Source organism: Eleutherodactylus coqui, chromosome 4, assembly GCF_035609145.1.
Source record: "Eleutherodactylus coqui strain aEleCoq1 chromosome 4, aEleCoq1.hap1, whole genome shotgun sequence".
NCBI classification, from domain to species: Eukaryota; Metazoa; Chordata; class Amphibia; order Anura; family Eleutherodactylidae; genus Eleutherodactylus; species Eleutherodactylus coqui.
Genome location: NC_089840.1, coordinates 251897127 through 251919890, shown reverse-complemented (window position 1 = coordinate 251919890; position 22764 = coordinate 251897127). Strand labels below are relative to the sequence as shown.

General features: G+C 46.7%; 1 protein-coding gene across 1 annotated transcript in view; it reads right to left on the bottom strand.

Moving 5' to 3' along the window:
• The window catches only part of ZMAT4 (zinc finger matrin-type 4), a 400283-nt gene that overhangs the window by 297367 nt on the left and 80152 nt on the right, over nt 1–22764 (bottom strand). Inside the window, exon 3 of the mRNA XM_066601689.1 lies at nt 22619–22711. Within this exon, the coding sequence (XP_066457786.1) occupies nt 22619–22711 (93 nt within the window). The remainder of the gene's footprint in view (nt 1–22618; nt 22712–22764) is intronic.

The window sequence follows — 22764 nt, the reverse complement described above, 5'->3', positions numbered from 1 at the left end:
ATCAGGTTCATAACAAATACAGCACCAGAACCAAGCTTATAACATAAATACAGCACCAGAACCAAACTCAGCACATAAGTACAACACCAGAACCAAACTCAGTACATAAATACAACACCAGTATAAAACACAGTACATAAATACATCACAAGAACAAAACTCATAACATAAATATAGCCACAAAACCAATCTCATAGCATAAATACAGCACCTGAACCAAGCTCATGACATAAATACAGCACCAGAACCAAACTCAGTAGATAAATACATCACTAGAACCAAACTCATAACGGAAATACAGCCACAAAACCAAGCTCATAGCATAAATAAAGCACCAGAACACAGCTTAGTATAGAAATACAGCACCAGAACTAAACTCGTAACATAAATACAACAAAAGAACCAAGTTTGGTACATAAATGCAGCACCAGTACGAGCCTAGTTACATAAATACAACACCTGGACCAAACTTAATATAGCACCAGAGCAGAGCTGATAGCATGAATACAGCAGCAGAGCAGAGTTGATAGCATGAATACAGCACCAGAGCCAAGCTGATAGCATAAATACAGTACCAGAGCCAAGCTGATAGTATAAATACAGCACCAGAGCCAAGATCACTACTTAAATACAGCACCATAACCAAACATAATACAGCACCAGAGCTAAGCTGATAGCATAAATGTAGCACTAGACCCAAGCTGATAACATAAATACAGCACCAGACCCAAGTTCACTACATACATACAGCCTCAGAACAAAGCTTACTACATAAATACAGCACCAGAACCAAGCTCAGTACATAAATACAGTAACAGAGTAATTTTGTTACGGTGGCGCCAATGGGCTGACAGCAGCACCTGGGAACATCAGAGGGCATGAGACAGAGCCGGGAGGAGCATGATTCATGTAGCTCCACAATATGCTATGGAGAAAAAGATGATCTGGTTGAGCATCTACATACAAGGATGACCCCCAGCGTATACCCACCTGGTGCCCCCTACAAGGTGGTGGCGAGTGCCCTGTACAATATTTTATTGCTAGAAAACTGATTGGCCAAAAATGTTCTTTTCTGGCTCAAATCAGTTGACCAGAATGCCCATCATTGTAATACAATAGTTTAGATTTTATCACCGAGCTGGAGGCCTACGAAGGAGAAGGAGCACAAGTGAGAATACTCCGAGGCCATGTTCTTCTCGTAAATCCTAGCACCGTGGTAAATTTATAGTCAATATACTGTATTGCCAGACATGAAAATCTACGATCTAGCAGAGAGCTCCTTTAAGTATTTCTTTTCTATCGAGAAATTGGAAAATAAAAATAATGAAATGCAGCAATAAAAATATACACAAAAGCTATTTACATGGAAAGCGACCGAAGCCCCAAATCTGATCACAGTTTAGGTGAAGTGCAGAGAAGTTTATTATACAAGACAGCTCACAAATTATAGCCAAACAAGCCGTCTCAGAGCCTCTAATTAAACGTGTCTTGAATCATATCCAAAGCCCTTTACCCAGGTCTGCAGAATACCCAGTGATAGTTGTAGTACGGCACCAGGAGGGCCTCCGATCATCCAGAAGACAGTCCTCTCCCAAGGGATCCAAGTCCTTATGGAGAAGTGAGCAATGGTTTTAATATGGCTTTCTAAGTGGTGTCATATAATATAACATGTGCTGCGCTTTGGTATTGCACATGAAAAGTATATACCACTCACACAATATTAACATATACTGAATGGCCCCTTTATTTAGAGCGCTGGCCCTTTCAGGATTGCAGCTTCACTGTATGGAAATTCGCCCCATGACCCCGGAGTGCAGAATAAAAGAACATGACAAGTTTTCTGCAAATTAGTTTTAGAGTGAATCCACATTATATGGGAAAATCCAGCGATCTGAGTGACTTCCAATGAAGTCTGGTCATGGATGCTAGTCCATCTGAGACCCAACTACAATGCTTTATTCATAGTACTGGGTCCCTATATGGAAAAGAGAGGCCTTATGGGCTTCCTAAGACTTTTGGGCCCAGGTGCAACCGCATCCTCTGCATCCCCTATAGTTACGCCCCTGATACCAAGCATGGTGTGATCAAGGACAAACACCCAGCAAGAGGGGATCCTGTGGATGGAAACAACTTGTTGCCAGAAGGGGTCAGAGGAGGATGTCAAGATGAACAGGCAGTGCACAGTCTTGCAAAATTCACTTGATAAAACACTGGCGCAACTCATCGCTCCTCAGTACAGATGGCTATAACAACCAGTTTCACTGCCATTGCTGTCTAAAGCTGTGGATCCGCAGCAAATGAGCGCCGCTAACTTTCCCATCACCAACAGGCAGCCCACTTCCGCATCTCCAGACCGGCGGTGCTCAGTAGCGGTTCCGGGTTTGGGCAGTGACTGGCGATCTGTTAAGTCCTAGCTGTAGCAGAACGGTTGAAATCAGCTACAAATCCATAGATCTTGACTAGGCTTTTAATGTGGAAATGCTGTGGATTTTCTCATAGACCCGCATCATTTCCACTACCTATGAACGCACCCTAAGAGAAACGTGAGGCTCCGCTGGGCAAAAAGGTGCAAAAATGGGATCACTGAGCAGCGGAAAAACATCACCTGATCTATTGAATCCTGATTCCTGTTGCTCCATGCTGCTGAGAAGTCAGAATTTGGCACAAGCAGCATGAATCAGTGACCCCTTCCTGCCAGCTGGTCAGAACATATCAGCACTTCCTTCTATTTTTTTGTGGCAACTACAAGAAGCTTCCTGTCCGCAGGGGCCAAAATTTCTGCAGAACATTTTTAAAACCTATCGCATCTAGTTGAATCCATGGCCCAATGAATCGCTGATATTCTGAAGGCCAAAGGAGATCCAACGTGCTACTAGATGGGGGTCTCTAATAAAGTGGTCGTTCGTTGTATGCACACATGTACTAAAAAAGGAATGATAAAACACGAATGATAGTAAGGGGGAGAGACGGCGCTGAAGGGCAGATAGGAAAGTTCGTGACAAGGACCAAATTTGACACGTTTTGTAAAATGAATAATTATTGAACGCACAAGGCCGTGAGCGCCAATGTTGAGTTATATGCGATTAGACATGGAATAAATGCAATTAAAAAGGAAACAATCATGACCGCACTTATTACCGTAATCAATCGTTAATCGGTATCCGTGCCATATCACAACGAGGAGAAATTACACACCATTACTGGCGTTCAGACTCAGCAAGGTGGTGACTCTGTCCGTCCACATTAGCGATAGCTGGGGGTAATGCATTAGGGATTCTGCGGTCTGTACTCAAAGGTAAAACTATTGATGTCATTACCTGAATTTCATCACTGTCTCGGAAACGTATTGGGTTTAGTTAGCGCTCATTAGTCAATTTCGAACGGATAAAAAGAGCTTAGACAATCTTTTGCCTACTGAAATCTATTAGCAGTTACAATTGTGACAAATGTTTTTCAACATCCGCTTAATTATAAAGGTGAAAACAAGTGAACCCAAACTAGTAATATCCCACGGGCTCCAGACAAACCGGAGAGCTGCAAATACCCAACCCTTTCCTGCCTCCATAAACACTCAGACCAATGTCATCTTCTAATATAGTGGCTGCTACACAGATTATATATCAGCGATGCAACGGCCATATCGCTATCTTTGAATACATAGGATGTAGGATCAATAAGCCTAATAGGCGATTTGTTAATCATCCCCTAAGAAAAATCTTGAAATATTCCAGTTTTCACAGTAGCGGCTTAGTAGAAGCTTAGTCACAATGCTTTCTGTTTTCTACAACTCGCTTCTCAGTTTTGCTGTGTAGACTTGGACAGAGTTAGCAAAGGCATGTGCTTGTGTTGGTGCAATCAGCTGCAGGTAGAGATGAGTGAGCACGCTTGTTTAAAGGGGTTGTCCCGTGCCGAAACGGGTTTTTTTTTTCACCCCCCCCCCCCCCCGTTCGCCGCGAGACAACCCCGATGCAGGGGTTAAAAAAGAACACCGGAGAGCGCTTACCTGAATCCCCGCGCTCCGGTGACTTCTTACTTACCTGATGAAGATGGCCGCGGGGATCTTCTCACTCGGTGGACCGCAGGGCTTCTGTGCGGTCCATTGCCGATTCCAGCCTCCTGATTGGCTGGAATCGGCATGTGACGGGGCGGAGCTACACGGAGCCGGCATCCAGCACGAGCAGCCCCATTGAAAAAAGAAGAAGACCGGGACTGCGCGGCTAATTTGGCCATTAGACGGCGAAAATTAGTCGGCTCCATGGAAACGAGGACGCCAGCACGGAGCAGGTAAGTGAAAAACTTCTTATAACTTCTGTATGGCTCATAATTAATGCACAATGTACATTACAAAGTGCATTAATATGGCCATACAGAAGTGTATAGACCCACTTGCTGCCGCGGGACAACCCCTTTAAGGCTGCTACTCGATCAAGTAGCAGTCTTATCGAGTAACTGTGTACTCGCCCGAGCAGCATGCGGGGAGGCGGTGGGGGCCAGCGGGGGGGGGGGAGAGAGAGATCTCTCTCACTCTCCCCCCGCCACCCCCCCCCCCCCCCCGCATGCTGGGGATGAAGGAAACTCCTGCCACAGCTGTCACAGCTGTGGCAGAAGTCCGCGGCATTCTCCCTATGCTTTCAGTGGGGCTAGCGCTGCTGTCGCTAGCCCCATTGAGACCATTTGCGATATACCGGTTCTATTCCGGTCTCTTTCTTGCGCTGCAATGCGAGATTTTTCTCCTGCTCTCGTAGCGCAAGAAATAAAATATCGCCAGTGGGTGGGAGCCCTAACTCTAACCTCTGTTTTTTCAGTCTGGGACTGAACTGATGACCTATGCTCAGGAAAGGTTATCAATAGTTGATCAGTGGGGATCCAGCACCCAGGATCTTTGTTGATCAGCTGTTCAACAGATCATTTTGCTCATGCACTGAGCTGATTACTGTAGGAAGCAGACAGCTAATGTCATCTTTGTGCTGCTGGGATCTGTTGTTCTACAGGTTTCCAGAAGCACACCTTCACAGGTGTGAATAATTGTGCTGGCTGGGTGTGGACTTCTCCTACCAGCCAATCTCCACTGGTCTGTTGCATATATACCAGTCCCTCTGCAAGAGGAAGCTGGTATCCCTACACTCTAGGGTTTGGTTTTCTTGCATGCCTATTAAGTCTTGTGTGTATAGGTTTGAGCAGTTATGTTTAGTGTCTGTGCAGGTGGCCAGATGTGAACAGGCATGTTCAGTATATATGTGTGTGAACAGTGATGTGTTCTGTGGGTCTGCGCAGGAGGCCAGACATTAGGTATGAACTGTCCTGTTCTGTGTTGCATGCAATTCCTGGTAGGTTGGTGTGAAGGTATGAACTATGTCCTGTCCTACTGTGGATCGTTTACCATCTCTGGGCGAGTTGAGGTCCTTAGGTTCCAGTATGGGGTCGTCCCTATCTGGACGAACGCCCTGCTTGTGTGGTAGCTGAGTGCAGACTCTTTGTGTTGAGACAGCAGGGAACAAGTGGGTTGTCAACGGCAGCTCTGCTGTCCCTACCCGGAGGGTCATGACACAGCATGGCTCGGTTATGTGCAGTAGTATAAGTTGTAACAGCAACTAGGAATGCGGTAATTTGAATGTTCATGTGATGCCAGTACCTTTTAGTGAAATGTTCTGGTGACAGCAAAATAAAAGAGTCCAGACCAGATCAGATAAAGTAAACCAAAGGTACACGGTTTACTCAATTCTCGCAATAAACTTCCATAAACAGTTTATACTTTGCAAATCTTGAGACACGTGTACTTTAACAGTTCTCTTAACCAATTCAGAATTACTTATGCTTGTTTCTACTCTCTTCAACTTAAACTCGATACACCCGCCAGTCTCAGTTATCTGTGGGGGTAGGGGTTGCTTCAGATGGTTATTTACAAAGGAAAGGTGGATCTGATGCAGGATTGCCTGACTCTTGTTTTACGCAGGAGCAAGTTACACTCACGTTTAGAAAGTCTCTCTTGTGTTCCTCAGCGTCCACGGGCCTGAGTGTACAGGGTGGAAAAAGGCTCTGTTTCTATTCCTGCTGCTGCGATCACACTTCTCTCACAGTGACTTGCATCCGACACCGTCCTTCACCAACTGACCTCTGGTAACTTTCTTTTTATGGAGGCAGCTCTTAACTATGCTTCCTCTCTCTCTTTCTTTCTCTGCGCTCCCCCAAGAAGTCGTCCCCCCCCCCATGATCAAGTGGGGGAGGAATTGAGCTTAGCCTGGACGGCCTTGTCGAAGCCTAAGGCTACTCTATACGTGTTTCTCTGCTGACTACATCTCTCCAACCTTCTCTCTCTACAAGAACTAACTCCACCCTCCTTGTGCCATGCCCACCTTAAACACATGTCAAAACATAACACCAAACAAGTTAGGGTGACAAAGGCATGGACACACTTGAGTTTGGTAAGACCTAAACACATAAACACATACAAGTGGTTCACCTGGGGAAGACAAACAAGCAACGTTAAGGCCATAACTCCAGGCTACTACACTTGCAGGCAAGTTTCCTGAGAGTAGTTGTCTCGTTAAAGTAGGGACCCGCGACACAACGAGGACTCTTGATGTTGGCTTGTGGGCTTAAATGACTTGCCCAATCCACTGAGTAATACCTCGTACCTGTGATAGCTATTCCATCTGGTTATGCATGCTGGTATGCAACGTGAGTGCTTTGGCCATTTGTCAGTCCTTATGTTATGTCTGTCTGTGAGTCCAATATGCAGTTCTCTGTCTCTTTGGTGTTCCATGTGTGCAGTTGCACAGTATTTACAGAACTAGTGTGTCCATGTTGTGGCGAGGTGTGCTTGGCGGACATAACAACTCGGTTCTCACTGCAGTGGCTAGGCCTGGTATTGCAAGCCAAGTTCCCATGCAATTCTATAGGAACTTTGCTTGCAATACCAAGCCGGGCCACTGCAATGGGAGCAGAGAGAAATCAGCTCAGTGCATGAAGTCCATAAAACAGCTAATTAGTAGAGATGAGCGAACACCAAAATGTTCGGGTGTTCGTTATTCGGAACGAACTTCCCGCGATGTTCGAGGGTTCGTTTCGAACAACGAACCCCATTGAAGTCAATGGGCGACCAGAGCATTTTTGTATTTCGCCGATGCTCGCTAAGGTTTTCATGTGTGAAAATCTGGGCAATTCAAGAAAGTGATGGGAACGGCACAGCAACGGATAGGGCAGGCGAGGGGCTACATGTTGGGCTGCATCTCAAGTTCACAGGTCCCACTATTAAGCCACAATACCGGCAAGAGTGCCCCCCCCCCCCCCCAACAACTTTTACTTCTGAAAAGCCCTCATTAGCATGGCATACCTTTGCTAAGCACCACACTACCTCCAACAAAGCACAATCACTGCCTGCATGACACTCCACTGACACTTCTCCTGGGTTACATGCTGCCCAACCGCCCCCCCTCCCCCCCACAGCGCACACCAAAGTGTCCCTGGGCAGCCTTCAGCTGCCCTCATGCCACACCACGCTCATGTCTATTTAGAATTGCGTCTGCCATGACGAGGGACCGCAGGCACACACTGCAGAGGTTGGCACGGCTAGGCAGCGACCCTCTTTAAAAGTGGCGGAGCGATAGCCCACAATGCTGTACAGAAGCAATGAGAAATAGAATCCTGTGCCACCGCCATCAGGAGCTGCACACGTGGGCATAGCAATGGGGAACCTATGTGCCACACACTATTCATTCTGTCAAGGTGTCTGCATGCCCCAGTCAGACCGGGCTTTTTAATTCATAGACACAGGCAGGTACAACTCCCTATTGTGAAGTCCCTGTCGACCCACAGCATGGGTGGCTCCCTGGAACCCACCGGCGGTACACAGAAATATCCCATTGCATTGCCCAACACAGCTGAGGTAGTAATGTCGTGCTTAATGCAGGTGGGCTTCGGCCCACACTGCATGCCCCAGTCTGACTGGGGTTCTTTATAAGTGTACAGATGTAGTAAAAACTCCGTGTGCACCTACAGCATGGGTGGGTGCCAGGAAGCCACCGGCGGTACATAGAAATATCCCATTGCATTGCCCAACACAGCTGAGGTAATAATGTTGTGCTTAACCCTTTCCAATCCAATTTGTATATGGTTTTCCTAGGGGGCTTACTCTTTTTCTGCCGTTATACAACGGCGCTATATGCTGGCTAAAGCCAGTACTGCATGAGCTGACACGTAGGATAGGCTCCGACAGCAGAGAGGCTGGCAATATACAGTAAGAGAACCCCGACGGACGTCTACCAACAACGGAGCTGTACAGCCTTAAACCCTAATGTCTTCACAGGTCACACAGTGGAATGGAAAGGGTTAATGCAGGTGGGTTTCAGCCCACACTGCATGCCCCAGTCAGACTGGGTTTCTTTATAAGTGGAAACAGATGCATTTATAATTCCCTGTGGACCCACAGCATGGGTGGGTGCCAGGAAGCCACCGGCGGTACATAGAAATATCCCATTGCATTGCCCAACACAGCTGAGGTAGTAATGTCGTGCGTAATACAGGTGGGCTTTGGCCCACACTGCATGCCCCAGTCTGACCGGGGTTCTTTACAAGTGGACACATGTAGGTTAAACTCCCTGTGGACCCACTGCCTGGGTGGGTGCCAGGAAGCCACCGGCGGTACATAGAAATATCCCATTGCATTGCCCAACACAGCTGAGGTAGTAATGTCGTGCGTAATACAGGTGGGCTTCGGCCCACACTGCATGCCCCAGTCAGACTGGGGTTCTTTACAAGTGGACACATGTAGGTTAAACTCCCTGTGGACCCACTGCCTGGGTGGGTGCCAGGAAGCCACCGGCGGTACATAGAAATATCCCATTGCATTGCCCAACACAGCTGAGGTAGTAATGTCGTGCGTAATACAGGTGGGCTTCGACCCACACTGCATGCCCCAGTCAGACTGGGGTTCTTTAGAAGTGGACACATGTATTAAAAACTCCGTGTGCACCTACAGCATGGGTGGCTCCCTGGAACCCACCGGCGGTACATAAAAATATCCCATTGCATTGCCCAACACAGCTGAGGTAACGTCAGCTGTAATGCAGGTGGGCTAAAAATTAATTTGATTACACTGTAGGCGAGGGCCCACAAAAATTGCTGTATCAACAGTACTAATGTACATCCCAAAAATTGGCCATGGCCAGCCAAGAGGGCAGGTGAAACCCATTAATCGCTTTGGTTAATGTGGCTTAAGTGGTAACTAGGCCTGGAGGCAGCCCAGTGTAACGAAAAATTGGTTCAAGTTAAAGTTCCAACGCTTTTAAGCGCATTGAAACTTATAAAAATTGTTCAGAAAAATTATTTGAGTGAGCCTTGTGGCCCTAAGAAAAATTGCCCGTTCAGCGTGATTACGTGAGGTTTCAGGAGGAGGAGCAGGAGGAGGAGGAGGAATATTAGACACAGATTGATGAAGCAGAAATGTCCCTGTTTTGGATGGTGAGAGAGAACGTAGCTTCCATCCGCGGGTGCAGCCTACGTATTGCTTACGTATCGCTGCTGTCCGCTGGTGGAGAACAGAAGTCTGGGGAAATCCAGCCTTTGTTCATCTTGATGAGTGTTAGCCTGTCGGCACTGTCGGTTGACAAGCGGCTACGCTTATCTGTGATGATTCCCCCAGCCGCACTAAACACCCTCTCCGACAAGACGCTAGCCGCAGGACAAGCAAGCACCTCCAGGGCATACAGCGCTAGTTCAGGCCACGTGTCCAGCTTCGACACCCAGTAGTTGTAGGGGGCAGAGGCGTCACCAAGGATGGTCGTGCGATCCGCTACGTACTCCCTCACCATCCTTTTACAGTGCTCCCGCCGACTCAGCCGTGACTGGGGAGCGGTGACACAGTCTTGGTGGGGAGCCATAAAGCTGGCCAGGCCCTTAAAGACTGTTGCACTGCCTGGGATGTACATGCTGCTCGATCTACGCACATCCCCTGCTACCTTGCCCTCGGTACTGCGCCTTCTGCCACTAGCGCTGTCGGCTGGGAATTTTACCATCAGCTTGTCCGCAAGGGTCCTGTGGTATAGCAACACTCTCGAACCCCTTTCCTCTTCGGGAATCAGAGTGGGCAGGTTCTCCTTATAGCGTGGGTCGAGCAGTGTGTACACCCAGTAATCCGTCGTGGCCAGAATGCGTGCAACGCGAGGGTCACGAGAAAGGCATCCTAACAGGAAGTCAGCCATGTGTGCCAGGGTACCTGTACGCAACACATGGCTGTCTTCACTACGAAGATCACTTTCAGGATCCTCCTCCTCCTCCTCCTCCTCAGGCCATACACGCTGAAAGGATGACAGGCAATCAGCCGGTGTACCGTCAGCAGCGGCCCAAGCTGTCTCTTCCCCCTCCTCCTCATCCTCCTCATGCTCCTCCTCCTCCTGTACGCGCTGAGAAATAGACAGGAGGGTGTCCTGACTATCCAGCGGCATACTGTCTTCCCCCGCCCCCGTTTCCGAGCGCAAAGCAGCTGCCTTTATTGTTTGCAGGGAATTTCTCAAGATGCATAGCAGAGGAATGGTGACGCTAATGATTGTAGCATCGCCGCTCACCACCTGGGTAGACTCCTCAAAATTACCAAGGACATGGCAGATGTCTGCCAACCAGGCCCACTCTTCTGAAAGGAATTGAGGAGGCTGACTCCCACTGCGCCGCCCATGTTGGAGTTGGTATTCGACTATAGCTCTACGTTGTTCATAGAGCCTGGCCAACATGTGGAGCGTAGAGTTCCACCGTGTGGGCACGTCGCACAGCAGTCGGTGCACTGGCAGCTTAAAGTGATGTTGCAGGGTGCGCAGGGTGGCAGCGTCCGTGTGGGACTTGCGAAAATGTGCGCAGAGCCGGCGCGCCTTTACGAGCAGGTCTGACAAGCGTGGGTAGCTTTTCAGAAAGCGCTGAACCACCAAATTAAAGACGTGGGCAAGGCATGGCACGTGCGTGAGGCTGCCGAGCTGCAGAGCCGCCACCAGGTTACGGCCGTTGTCACACACGACCATGCCCGGTTGGAGGCTCAGCGGCGCAAGCCAGCGGTCGGTCTGCTGTGTCAGACCCTGCAGCAGTTCGTGGGCCGTGTGCCTCTTATCGCCTAAGCTGAGTAGTTTCAGCACGGCCTGCTGACGCTTGCCCACCGCTGTGCTGCCACACCGCGCGACACCGACTGCTGGCGACATGCTGCTGCTAACACATCTTGATTGCGAGACAGAGGAGAAGGAGGAGGAGGAGGAGGGTGCTTTAGTGGAGGAAGCATACACCTCCGCAGATACCACCACCGAGCTGGGGCCCGCAATTCTGGGGGTGGGTAGGACATGAGCGGTCCCAGGCTCTGACTCTGTCCCAGCCTCCACTAAATTCACCCAATGTGCCGTCAGGGAGATGTAGTGGCCCTGCCCGCCTGTGCTTGTCCACGTGTCCGTAGTTAAGTGGACCGTGGCAGTAACCGCGTTGGTGAGGGCGCGTACAATGTTGCGGGAGACGTGGTCGTGCAGGGCTGGGACGGCACATCGGGAAAAGTAGTGGCGACTGGGAACTGAGTAGCGCGGGGCCGCCGCCTCCATGATACTTTTGAAGGACTCCGTTTCCACAACCCTATACGGCAGCATCTCAAGGCTGATGAATTTTGCTATGCGGACGGTTAACGTTTGAGCGTGCGGGTGCGTGGCGGCGTACTTGCGCTTGCGCTCCAACAGTTGCGCAAGCGACGGCTGGACGGTGCGCTGAACTACACTGCTGGATGGGGCCGAGGACAGCGGAGGTGAGGGTGTGGGTGCAGGCCAGGAGACGGTAGTGCCTGTGTCCTGAGAGGGGGGTTGCATCTCAGTGGCAGGTTGGGGCACAGGGGGAGAGGCAGGAGTGCAAACCGGAGGCGCTGAACGGCCTTTGTCCCACCTTGCGGGGTGCTTGGCCATCATATGTCTGCGCATGGTGGTGGTGGTGAGGCTGTTGGTGTTGGCTCCCCGGCTGAGCTTTGCGCGACAAAGGTTGCACACCACTGTTCGTCGGTCGTCAGGCGTCTCTGTGAAAAACTGCCAGACCTTAGAGCACCTCGGCCTCTGCAGGGTGGCATGGCGCGAGGGGGCGCTTTGGGAAACACTTGGTGGATTATTCGGTCTGGCCCTGCCTCTACCCCTGGCCACCGCACTGCCTCTTGCAACCTGCCCTGCTGATGCCCTTGACTCCCCCTCTGAAGACCTGTCCTCCTGAGTAAGCGTTGCACACCAGGTGGGGTCAGTCACCTCATCGTCCTGCTGCTCTTCCTCCGAATCCTCTGTGCGCTGCTCCCTCGGACTTACTGCCCTTACTACTACCTCACTGCAAGACAACTGTGTCTGATCGTCATCGTCCTCCTCACCCACAGAAAGTTGTTGAGACAGTTGGCGGAAGTCTCCAGCCTTTTCCCCGGGACCCCGGGAACTTTCGAATGGTTGGGCATCAGTGACGATAAACTCCTCTGGTGGGAGAGGAACCGCTGCTGCCCAATCTAAGCAGGGGCCCGAGAACAGTTCCTGGGAGTGTTCCCGCTCCTGAGCAGGTGTCATTGTAGTGGAGTGAGGAGGCTGGGAGGAAGGAGGAGCAGCAGACAGAGGATTCGGATTGGCAGCAGTGGACGGCGCAGAACTGCGGGTAGACGATAGGTTGCTCGAAGCACTTTCTGCCATCCAGGACAGGACCTGCTCACACTGCTCATTTTCTAATAACCGTCTCCCGCGTGGACCCATTAATTGGGCGATGAATGTGGGGACACCAGAAAAGTGCCTCTCTCCTAATCGCGCAGCAGTCGGCTGCGACACACCTGGATCAGGAGCTTGGCCTGTGCCCACACCCTGACTTGGCCCTCCGCGTCCTCGGCCGTGTCCACGTCCTCTAGGCCTACCCCTACCCCTCAGCATGCTGTATTACCAGTGATTTGATTTCACAGGCAGCTAATAAATTGGCGCAAGACTGCAGGCCAAATATAATTTTTTCCCTTTTTTGAAAACGAAAGGCCCCACTGCCTCTAGTGAATGAATAATCTAAGTTTAATAACTGTGCTGTTTTCCTGCTAATGTGTCACAGAATGTGAGGGTAGCAGAGTTATTAACTGTGGCAGAGCAGGTATTTTTTTTCCCAATTAAGGAAAGCAAATGGCGAAGCCAGGAGTAAAACGTAGCTGGGTGCGTCTGATTTTTACAGGTTGCACACGCAGCCGACACGTGTCCACCGCCCTTAGGACGGACAGAGGCAGGACAAATAGAATTATTTTCCGTTTTTTTTACACCAAAAGGCAGCACTGCGTATATTCTATGAACATGAGAAGTTTAATAACTGTGCTGTTTTCCTGCTAATGTGTCACAGAACGTGAGGGTAGCAGAGTTATTAACTGTGGCAGAGCAGGTATTTTTTTTCCCAATTAAGGAAAGCAAATGGCGAAGCCAGGAGTAAAACGTAGCTGGGTGCGTCTGATTTTTACAGGTTGCACACGCAGCCGACACGTGTCCACCGCCCTTAGGACGGACAGAGGCAGGACAAATAGAATTATTTTCACTTGTTTTACAAGCAAAAGGCAGCACTGCGTATATTCTATGAATAATAACTGTGTTGTGGCCCTGCCTATACAATTCTTTCCCTGCAGTATCAATGGAGGGTGCAATGGTCTGCAGAGGCGATTTTGAGAAGCAAAAAAAAAATGCAGCACAGCTAACAGCAGCCTGGACAGTACTGCACACGGTTAAATATGGCCCTAGAAAGGACCGTTGAGGTTCTTGAAGGCTACACTCACTCCTAACACTCTCCCTGCCTATGCAGCACTTCTGTCCCTAATGCCAGGTGCAACGCTCTGCAGAGCCGATTTTGAGAAAAAAAAAAATTGCCACTGCTAACAGCAGCCAACACACAGCTATCAGTGGCCCTAATAAGGACCTTTGGGGGGTCTTGAAGCCTACACTAACTACCAATTCTTTCCCTACAGCAGCTCCGGTACAAACAGCACTGTCCCTCATCTAACTCACACGGCATCTGAGGCGAACCGCGGGAGGGGCCGACTTTTATGTTCGGGTGACACCTGATCTTCCCAGCCACTCACTGCAGGGGGGTGGTATAGGGCTTGAATGTCACAGGGGGAAGTTGTAATGCCTTCCCTGTCTTTCAATTGGCCAGAAAAGCGCGCTAACGTCTCAAGGAAGGAAGTGAAAGTAACCAGAACACCGCATGGTGTTCGTTACGAATAACGAACATCCCGAACACCCTAATATTCGCACGAATATCAAGCTCGGAAGAACACGTTCGCTCATCTCTACTAATTAGCAAGGATCCAGGGCGGTGGACCCCCACTGATGTACTATTGGCGACCTATCCTAAGGGTAGACCCTCAAAAGTTTACAACAGGACAACCCCTTTAAGATTATCATCCAAACTTGTCGCATCTCACCGTTCCTAGAGCAGAGTGCTTCCAAGTCTGGAAAGACAATCTATTCTCCTGCTATAACGGTGCAATTTATTATGATGAGACATTTATACGCTTTATGTTTGGAGCCAATGTATAATGTAGATCGGCCATTACCAGTAATTCACACAACGCCTTGTCTTAAGTGAAATGTGCAATTTGTATCTTCATAATGAAGAATCAATGATCAATATATATTTTGTATGGAGCGTCCGGTCACATTCTGAAACACATTTACACTCAATTACAAATGTGAATAACTCTTGTCTACAAAATTCATTGACCATGACCGCAAAGGCTTCTTTATTATAATCTCTGATCCAAAGGGTGGGGGAGCGCTACCAAATTCTCATTATCGCCTCTATAAGCCGAAGAAAAGGAAAAAAACGTAGAGCAACAAGACTCATAAAACATGATGCCCAGGAGGAAAAGACAACATAAAGCATAATGAGAGGCTGCTTAAAGAAAGTCTATATCATCATTATCAGAGACCTCCTTGCTGTAAGCATGATCGTTAGAGCGCAGACACCCCGGAGGATAAAGGAATTAGATCAAGTTTGTGAACTTTTGGTGCTTTCTCCAATCCTAGAAAAGGAAAATAACCCCAAGCAGAACAATTTCATGCCAACTCCCAGAAACTTTATAGATAGAAGATAATAGACGTACCATAAAGCTTAAAGGATAATGTCTGCAGCAAAGGAGGAGTGGGCTGATCTTACAGGGGGCAGTGACCTGTTCATTATGGAAGGCAGTGCCACCCGGACATTGATGGATATGTGGAGGGGACACATGGGAAACCAAGGAAAGATGGTGGAAGGAACCCCAGAGCAGTTTAAGAAGCAAATACTACAATATAAGCATATTAACTGTGGGAAGAGAAATACTTGGAAGGAACATATAGAGAAAACTAATGCAGTATAGGTGAGGAAGACGTGAGATCTCCTTTAAAGGGGATGCATCAGAATTTAAAGTTGTTCCCAATCCACAGGATAGGGAATAAATTGCTGATTGGTGGAGGTCTCACTACTGAGACATCCACTGATCTCCAGAATGGGACTACCTTGACGTCACTGCCAGGGTTCGCTTATAACTCATCAACATGAAGGGGTGCTGGCCAAGCATACGCACTCAGCGCTTTATTCATTTCATTGCGGCTGACAAGTGCCACTCGGCTATCTCAACACTCCTATTAAAAGTGAATGGAGCGCTAGTGTATCTGCTCGACCGGTGCTTCATTCTGTTCCTTCTCACTGCAGGGGGGTGCAGTAACCTTCCAGTGAGGAGGAAGGGAGACATGCTACTCCTGTTCTTGATATCAGTGGGGTCTCATTGGTGAGACCCCCGCCAATCAGTGCGTTATCCCCTATCCTGTGGATAGGGAATAATTTGCAATCCTTGTTCAACCCCTTAAAAAGAAATCTATCATCAGAAAATTTCCTCTTGCATAAATTAAGTTTTTTGGTTAAGTTATTTTTGTAAATTTTCCGATTTTTTTTTTTTTTGGCCCCTGTCTTAGCAGTTAACTCATTATCATCATAGGCAAGATTACATATAGGTTGTACCTATAGATAGATAATTCAGGAGTCACCATTCACTGTAGGTGATGGGCACAGCTCACCTCCACCCCCTCTCTGCACAGGTCAAGGAGCATGTCCAGTACACTCTCTTATAGAAGTCCGTGGGTCTCTTCCTATCCATTGGGTCTCTGGCTTTAAAGCATACCTGCTGTTATCTGTAGCTCAGGCAGAATGCCCCCCCCCCCCGCCCCCCATCAATAATCACATACAGACAACAGAGTAAAAAAAAATAAAAAATAAAAAAATAAAAATCAATTAGAAAAAAAAAATTACTTCACAGTCTGGTTTTAAGTAGTAACAAAAATGTAAGTAATACATTCCCTTTACGCTAGGTTCACACCACTTTTGGCTAGACTTATGCACCAGACACATGCAACTGTATTATTATACAGTTGCACACATACATCATTGAATGGAATGGCCTGCACAGTCTCCAGACTTAAAGTCCATTAAACTAGTTTGGGATGAACAGGATAGAAGGGTGAAAGCAAATCAACTTACAACTGCAGCACATTTGTGGGAACTTCTGCAACAATATTGGGAAGAAATTTCTAAACAACATCTGAATGCATTTGTAGGACGAATGCCTGGATTATGTAAAGCTCTTACATTAACTCGGTTGGCTGCTTTGAAGAATCAAAAATCTAAATTTAAAGGGGGTTTCCAGGGAGTACCTACTTTTAGTGCCAGAACATCTGGGTCGGAGCGAAAGCTACTGCTCCAACCCTTGTGTAGTGGCCAGCGCTTGTTATTGCAAACGCAGCTCCCATTGATTTTAATCAGAGTTGAATCTGCAATTACGAGCACTGGCCACTACACAGGGGTCAGAGCAATAACACTGCCTAGAAAACTCTTTTAATTTAATGAAACAAAGTTAATCTTATTCATCAATAAAACCTGGAAGAATTAAGGCGTTCTAAAACTTTTGACCAGTAGTGTATGTCATGACTAATAGAACAGGCTACTCCTTACCTATAAACACAGAAACGTTTTGTGGGTGAAGAAAATCGCCACAGTTTAGTGGACTGCACATTCAATCCCCGTGGCAACAACTTTCCTTTAAGGGGTTGTCCAGTTGCACAGGATAGGCCATCAACAGTAGATCTATGGAGGTCCTAAGCAGGGTAGCCCCACCAATCAGCTATTTTCTGGGCGAGCTTGCTTGTGCACTGGGCTGATTTCTGCAGGAAGCAGACAGCTCCATTTCCACTGCAGTAGCCAGATTTGGTATTGCAGGCCAAGTTGCCATCGTAGTGAATAGGCCTTTTGCCTGTAATAGCAAGTCTAGCCATTACAGTATTACCGGAGCTGTCTGCTTCCTGCAGAAATCAGCTCAGTTCACAAGACGAGGAGGATACACTGATGCAAGATGCTTATCTTCTGGTGAAACACGGCTCATGCATGTTGGAATTCAGACTTCATTATAGAGTCTAGAGGACTGTATGCATTGTACACACATGTATATGCAGAATAAGGAAGTGTGCCTAAAGTGCAAGTTGCAAAGGTCTTTCCTGATCAATTAATAAGTTCCAGTTCCCAAAATACACACCCAATGGCATGAGGTCTGTGGTAGCAAAGAATTTGTATTGAAGTCAGGAACATAGCCAAGAGTTGTCCACAGAATAGCAATTAGAATGCCAGTGATGAGGTAGAACCATAGACTGGTGTTGATGTCATGAGCATGGATAGCCTTAGTTCTGTGCAACCCGTGCAGTAGCAGAGGGTGCCAGCCATCAGTTTGTGGGGAGGCACCGGCAGATGTAGGCTGGGGGCGAACACCCCTTCCAGCTCTACCTGGCAAGATGATCTTCTTCTTCCGTGCAGCAGCATCCTATGAAGCTACATGAATTTTCCTCCTCCTGATTCTGTCGCCTCCTCTGATGTTCTGAGGCCCCACTGTCATCCCATTGATACCCCCAAAATACATTAACTTAGTTCTGCTACTGTATTTATATTATGATCTAGGTTCTGGTATTGTATCTATGTACTGAGGTTTATTTGTGGTGTATTTATGTACTGAGCTTGAATCTAGTACTGTATCTATATACTGAGCTTAGTTTTGGGGCTATGTTTATGTACTGAGCTTTGTTTTGGTGCTGTATTTATGCACTGAGTTTGGTTCTGGTATTGCATCTATGTACTGAGGTTGGTTTGTGCTATATTTATATTATGAGCTTGGTTCTGATACTGTATTTATGTTACAAGCTAGGTTCCAGAATTTATGTTATCAGTCTGGTTCTGGTATTGTATGTATGTTATTAGCTCTGTTCTGCTACTACATTTATGTTATAAACTTGGTTCTGGTGCTGTACTTATGTAATTTGATTCTACTATTGTATTTACGTTATAAGCTCCGCTCTGGTACTGTATTTATGTTATAGGTTTGGTTCTGGAGCTCTATTTATGTTATAGGTTTCGTTCTGGTGCTATAATTATGTTATGAGTTTGGTTCAAGGTCTACATCTATATCATTAGCTTGGTTCTGGTACTATATTTATGCTGTAAACTTAGTTCTGGTGTTGTATTTTTGTATTTGGTTTTCATGCTGCATTTAAGTTATAAGCTGGTTCTGATGCTCTATTTATGTTATGAGCTAGCTTCTATGGTGGTATTTATGTTATGAGTTTGGTTCTGGTACAGTATTTACTCACTGAGCTGTTTTGGATTGAGTATGCTGCTATCTTCTTGCTTTCTGTACAAGCAGAATACAGGCAGACCATTCATCCTTGCAATATATATATATATATATATATTTTTTTTTTCCTTATGTCCGGAGGAGAGGGGTAAAGTTCTGCACAGTTCTAACCCAAGGGCGGCACTGACCAGGAGTCAGGAATAGAACCACAGAAAGCAGGCGACAAATCCAATGGTCAAGAACATAACCCTGGAACAAGGCTAAGATCAAGGTCAGGCTCAAGAGTCAGAAGAGTCAATATTACAAGAACAATTAGGCAGACCAGAATGTACCCTTTACTGCATACAAGTTACAGCAGCTGGAGTTCCATTTTAATAGATAGCTAGAGCCTGATGTCATCTTTGACTGCCGTCCGGGGAGGACGTCAACCAGCAGGGCCCTGGCAGTAGACAAGAAGACAGAGACCATTGCGGGAGTGCAGATGGTTTTCACCTTAAGAAACAGATGAGGTGAGTAATGATGCATCTTATGACACTCTTGATTAATCACTTCCAGTAATTTCCATATCTCATGGAGACATATATCTGTAGTACTCCATGGCATAATAGGGAATGTAAGTCGGATGTGATTGGGATCCCTTCGCTCTTCAGTAAATCAAAAATCAGTGGTTCTCCATAGTTTTCAATAGTTGCCCATGCTCCTCTAAAACTGGAAGCAATTGTTGGCTAATAGGGGGACTACTACACTGGGAAGCCCCAGCAATTATATGGGCTACACCAACAGTGCACTAATATGGCATACAGAAAGGATGTACTCGAGGCAGACATCATTTCAACATAAACTTATAGGACTCCGTTGACATTTGCACCAGAAGCCTCCGGGACATATCTGGCATGAAACTTTTTGGGAAACATACTGGACAGTTTGACAGGAGCCAAGTAGACCCTGTTATAGTCAATGGGGTCTGTTTGGTTCCGTCATAAAGAAAAGGCACCATTCTTCTGGGGGATTCTGTTTCCCTGCTCTATCATCCCCAATACAAATGTGAACGTAGCCTAATTGTGAACCCCTGGATATTCAGATTTTTCTCTTTCAAACATATCAAGGCCAAAAAAGTCAAGTTTAACATATCTCATAGGTGTTTTTGTTTTCTGGGTATTGCTAAATCCCTGGTATTATTTTAAGTTTTGTTCTAGTAGGAGATTGGCAATGTACTGAGAGGGAAACTCTTGGGAGAGGGCTGATGAGCGTTGGTTGAAGGCGCTGCGAATGCTCTTGTTTGTAGAATCTAACATTGAGTCAACTGTTTGAAAGTCTGTCCGTCCCTCCCTGAGGGAGACTCTCTAGATGTTGTTATAAGATGTATCCTTAGTGCATTATTAACAGGACAACAGAGAGAGGGGATAGGACGCCTCGAGCGCTCCAGCTAGCTAAGAGAGATGCTCAGTAGTTAAAGATTACTCTAAGCACTAAAACAATTTCAGATAGAAACGGCAAAGCATAAGAGGTTGTCAAAGAGTTGAAGAAATGATCCTAAATGCAAAGAAAAAGTTATAAAACTGTAGAGGCCCAGTACATGCGATCCTGGCTCCCTCCATAATGTCATACATGTATGTCTTATGTAGATGCTCTGTGCAAAACTGTCTTGTCATTCTGTTATGTGTATTGCACAGCTGCAGCAAATGAGAGGCTAATGTCTGCAAAGTGTGAGCTGACTGTCTGGAAATGTATCAATTTATGTGATGTCACGTGGTATGAGAGAGGCTATAAATGTGAGTGATTGAGAGCGGAAGAGGGCTTTCATTGTGAGTCCATCTTCTGGAGCTGAGAAAGTAAAGCACAGAGGCACATGGGAGCACCTTCAGCCTTCATGTGTTGAAGATGGAAGAGGAGGAGAATTTTCCCGGAGTGCTTGTTTCTGTTATGATGATGGAGTGAGCACCCCCAAGAGAGAGAGTAAGCAACTGGTGAGTAAGGCTTTCTCAAGCCCCAGTGCAGAGGTACTCTTTCCTTTCTCAATTGTTCTCGCCCAAGCGTCCTGAAGTCTAGGACTGCTGGGTGGAGGTAAGCGTCTACAATTGTCACACACACAGGGGTCCTGAAGTCTGGGATCGCTGTGTGGAGGTACTCATCTTCAAGTCTGTCTGTATATAGGCATAACTCTACCTGCACTTGGAATACTGTCTATTTTTGCCTTGTATCTGTGGAGTTGTTACCCAGTAAAGTTATTCCAAGCCCTGACCATTCCCAGGGACCTGAGGTAATCTATTCCTGTCTGCAGCTCATTTATTTCCAAACCGATGTTCCTGCCGGTGGGTGCGGGAATGGTGGCATCACCCATGACAACCACAATCCTAGTTCCACCACCTATTGGGCATCCCTATCCTAGGGGTGTCCGGAAGAGGCCCAGTGCTGCCCTGGCCTTGGTTGCGTGTATCCCTCCAGGAGGGAGCATGGTAAGTGTCGACGTTACAAGCCAGCATCTTGCCCTCCCAGCTCCTCAGCATATGCCATGTGTCCCGGGTCACCCTATGGGGCGCTGCAAAAGTAAAGTAAAACACTGCTCACTTTTTAACACCCCCTCCCACACACACACACACACACAATGCAATGCTGACACTCGGACCATCCCTGTCTTTGTTTATCTTCCTGCAGGAATGACATAGGCAACATTGAATATTAATATATACTGCAATACCGCAAGTGGTATTTCAGTATACAGTATAAATGATAGAAAGAGTAAGTCCCTTATGGTGACTAAAAATATAGAAAATAGGATTAACGCCATTTTAAAACAGTAAAAAATAAATAAAAAATAGAAGTTTGAAAAATATTTTCCTTTTTTCCATAAAAATATAAAGAAAGGGAAAAAGCATATATTTAGTATCACTGTGTTCATAAGAGTCTGAGCTATTAAAATATTGCACTATTTATGCCACATAGTGAACACCATAACAAAAATACAGAATGCCAGAATTGTGGGGTTTTTTGTAGTTACTCCAGTTGCCCTAAAAAAATTGGATAAAAAGTGTTTAAAATGATAAATGTACCTCAAACTGTTAATACTAATAATTTATAGCCTGCCTAGCAAAAAACGAGTGCACACACAACCCAATAAAAAAACTTTATAAATTTAGTACTGTAAGTCCATTTTCACACAGGCGGTTTTCTACAGCTTTTAGCGAGCCTTTCAAACGCCCGCTAAAAACGCTGTACTGAGTCTCCATTGATTTCAGTGGGGCTTCTCAGATGAGTGTTTTAGTGCGGCATTGCTAAATCGAATGCTGTCTGTTCTATTTTAGTGTGTTGTGGCGCTTTTTAACGCACCACATAACCTATTGCAATGATAGGGCACGTTAAAAAAGCTGTTGAACGTGATGAGGTTTGGTAAAAGGGAAGTGATACCCTCAGCAGACAACTTGGGGCTCCTGGGTAAGACATGTGTGAGCCCAGATGGTGAGAGGAGAAGCTCTCTAGACTTCATCCCAAGAGTGGGTAAGGGAGCTGTGTTTATGTGAATGCTAAAGTAATGAGGCATTAGGCCAAATAGGGAGGGCCAAAGTTAATGTATAGTTAGTGGCCAGATAGCAAGGATTTATTTTGATGTACCATATGAAGTGCTGTAAATAATTGCAGTCATGGAATGTGCCATATTTCAAAGACATTCCAGGTGTAAAGGGGCATTCTGAGAGTGTCACCACTATCTTGAATGGAAAAGATGGCGATCCTGAGTTGTGACTCATCCCGCCAATGTCACATGTTCTTAATGCCCAAAATTAAATTACATCTGTGCATAAATTAGAAATCTGATTTAGAACGAGCTCTTATTTAATTGTCTTAGAAGGGAAAGGATTTACATGTGCTCCTGGGAGAGTTACATTTCCATCTATCATTCTCCAAGCAGCAGCATGACACAGTGATGAAGTATTCATACCCTTATACCAAATGTAGAAGTCTTAGTGACTACCATGCACTTACTGGGTCATCCGGACGAAGTTTTTTAGACGGCGGTCCTCCATCCTCGGGGTGTAACATGTAATAAAGGCGGACCTTGTTGGCATGTTTCTTGCTCTAGAACAGAAAGAAAATATCATTTAATACGCATGTAAGGAAGCAAAAAACTA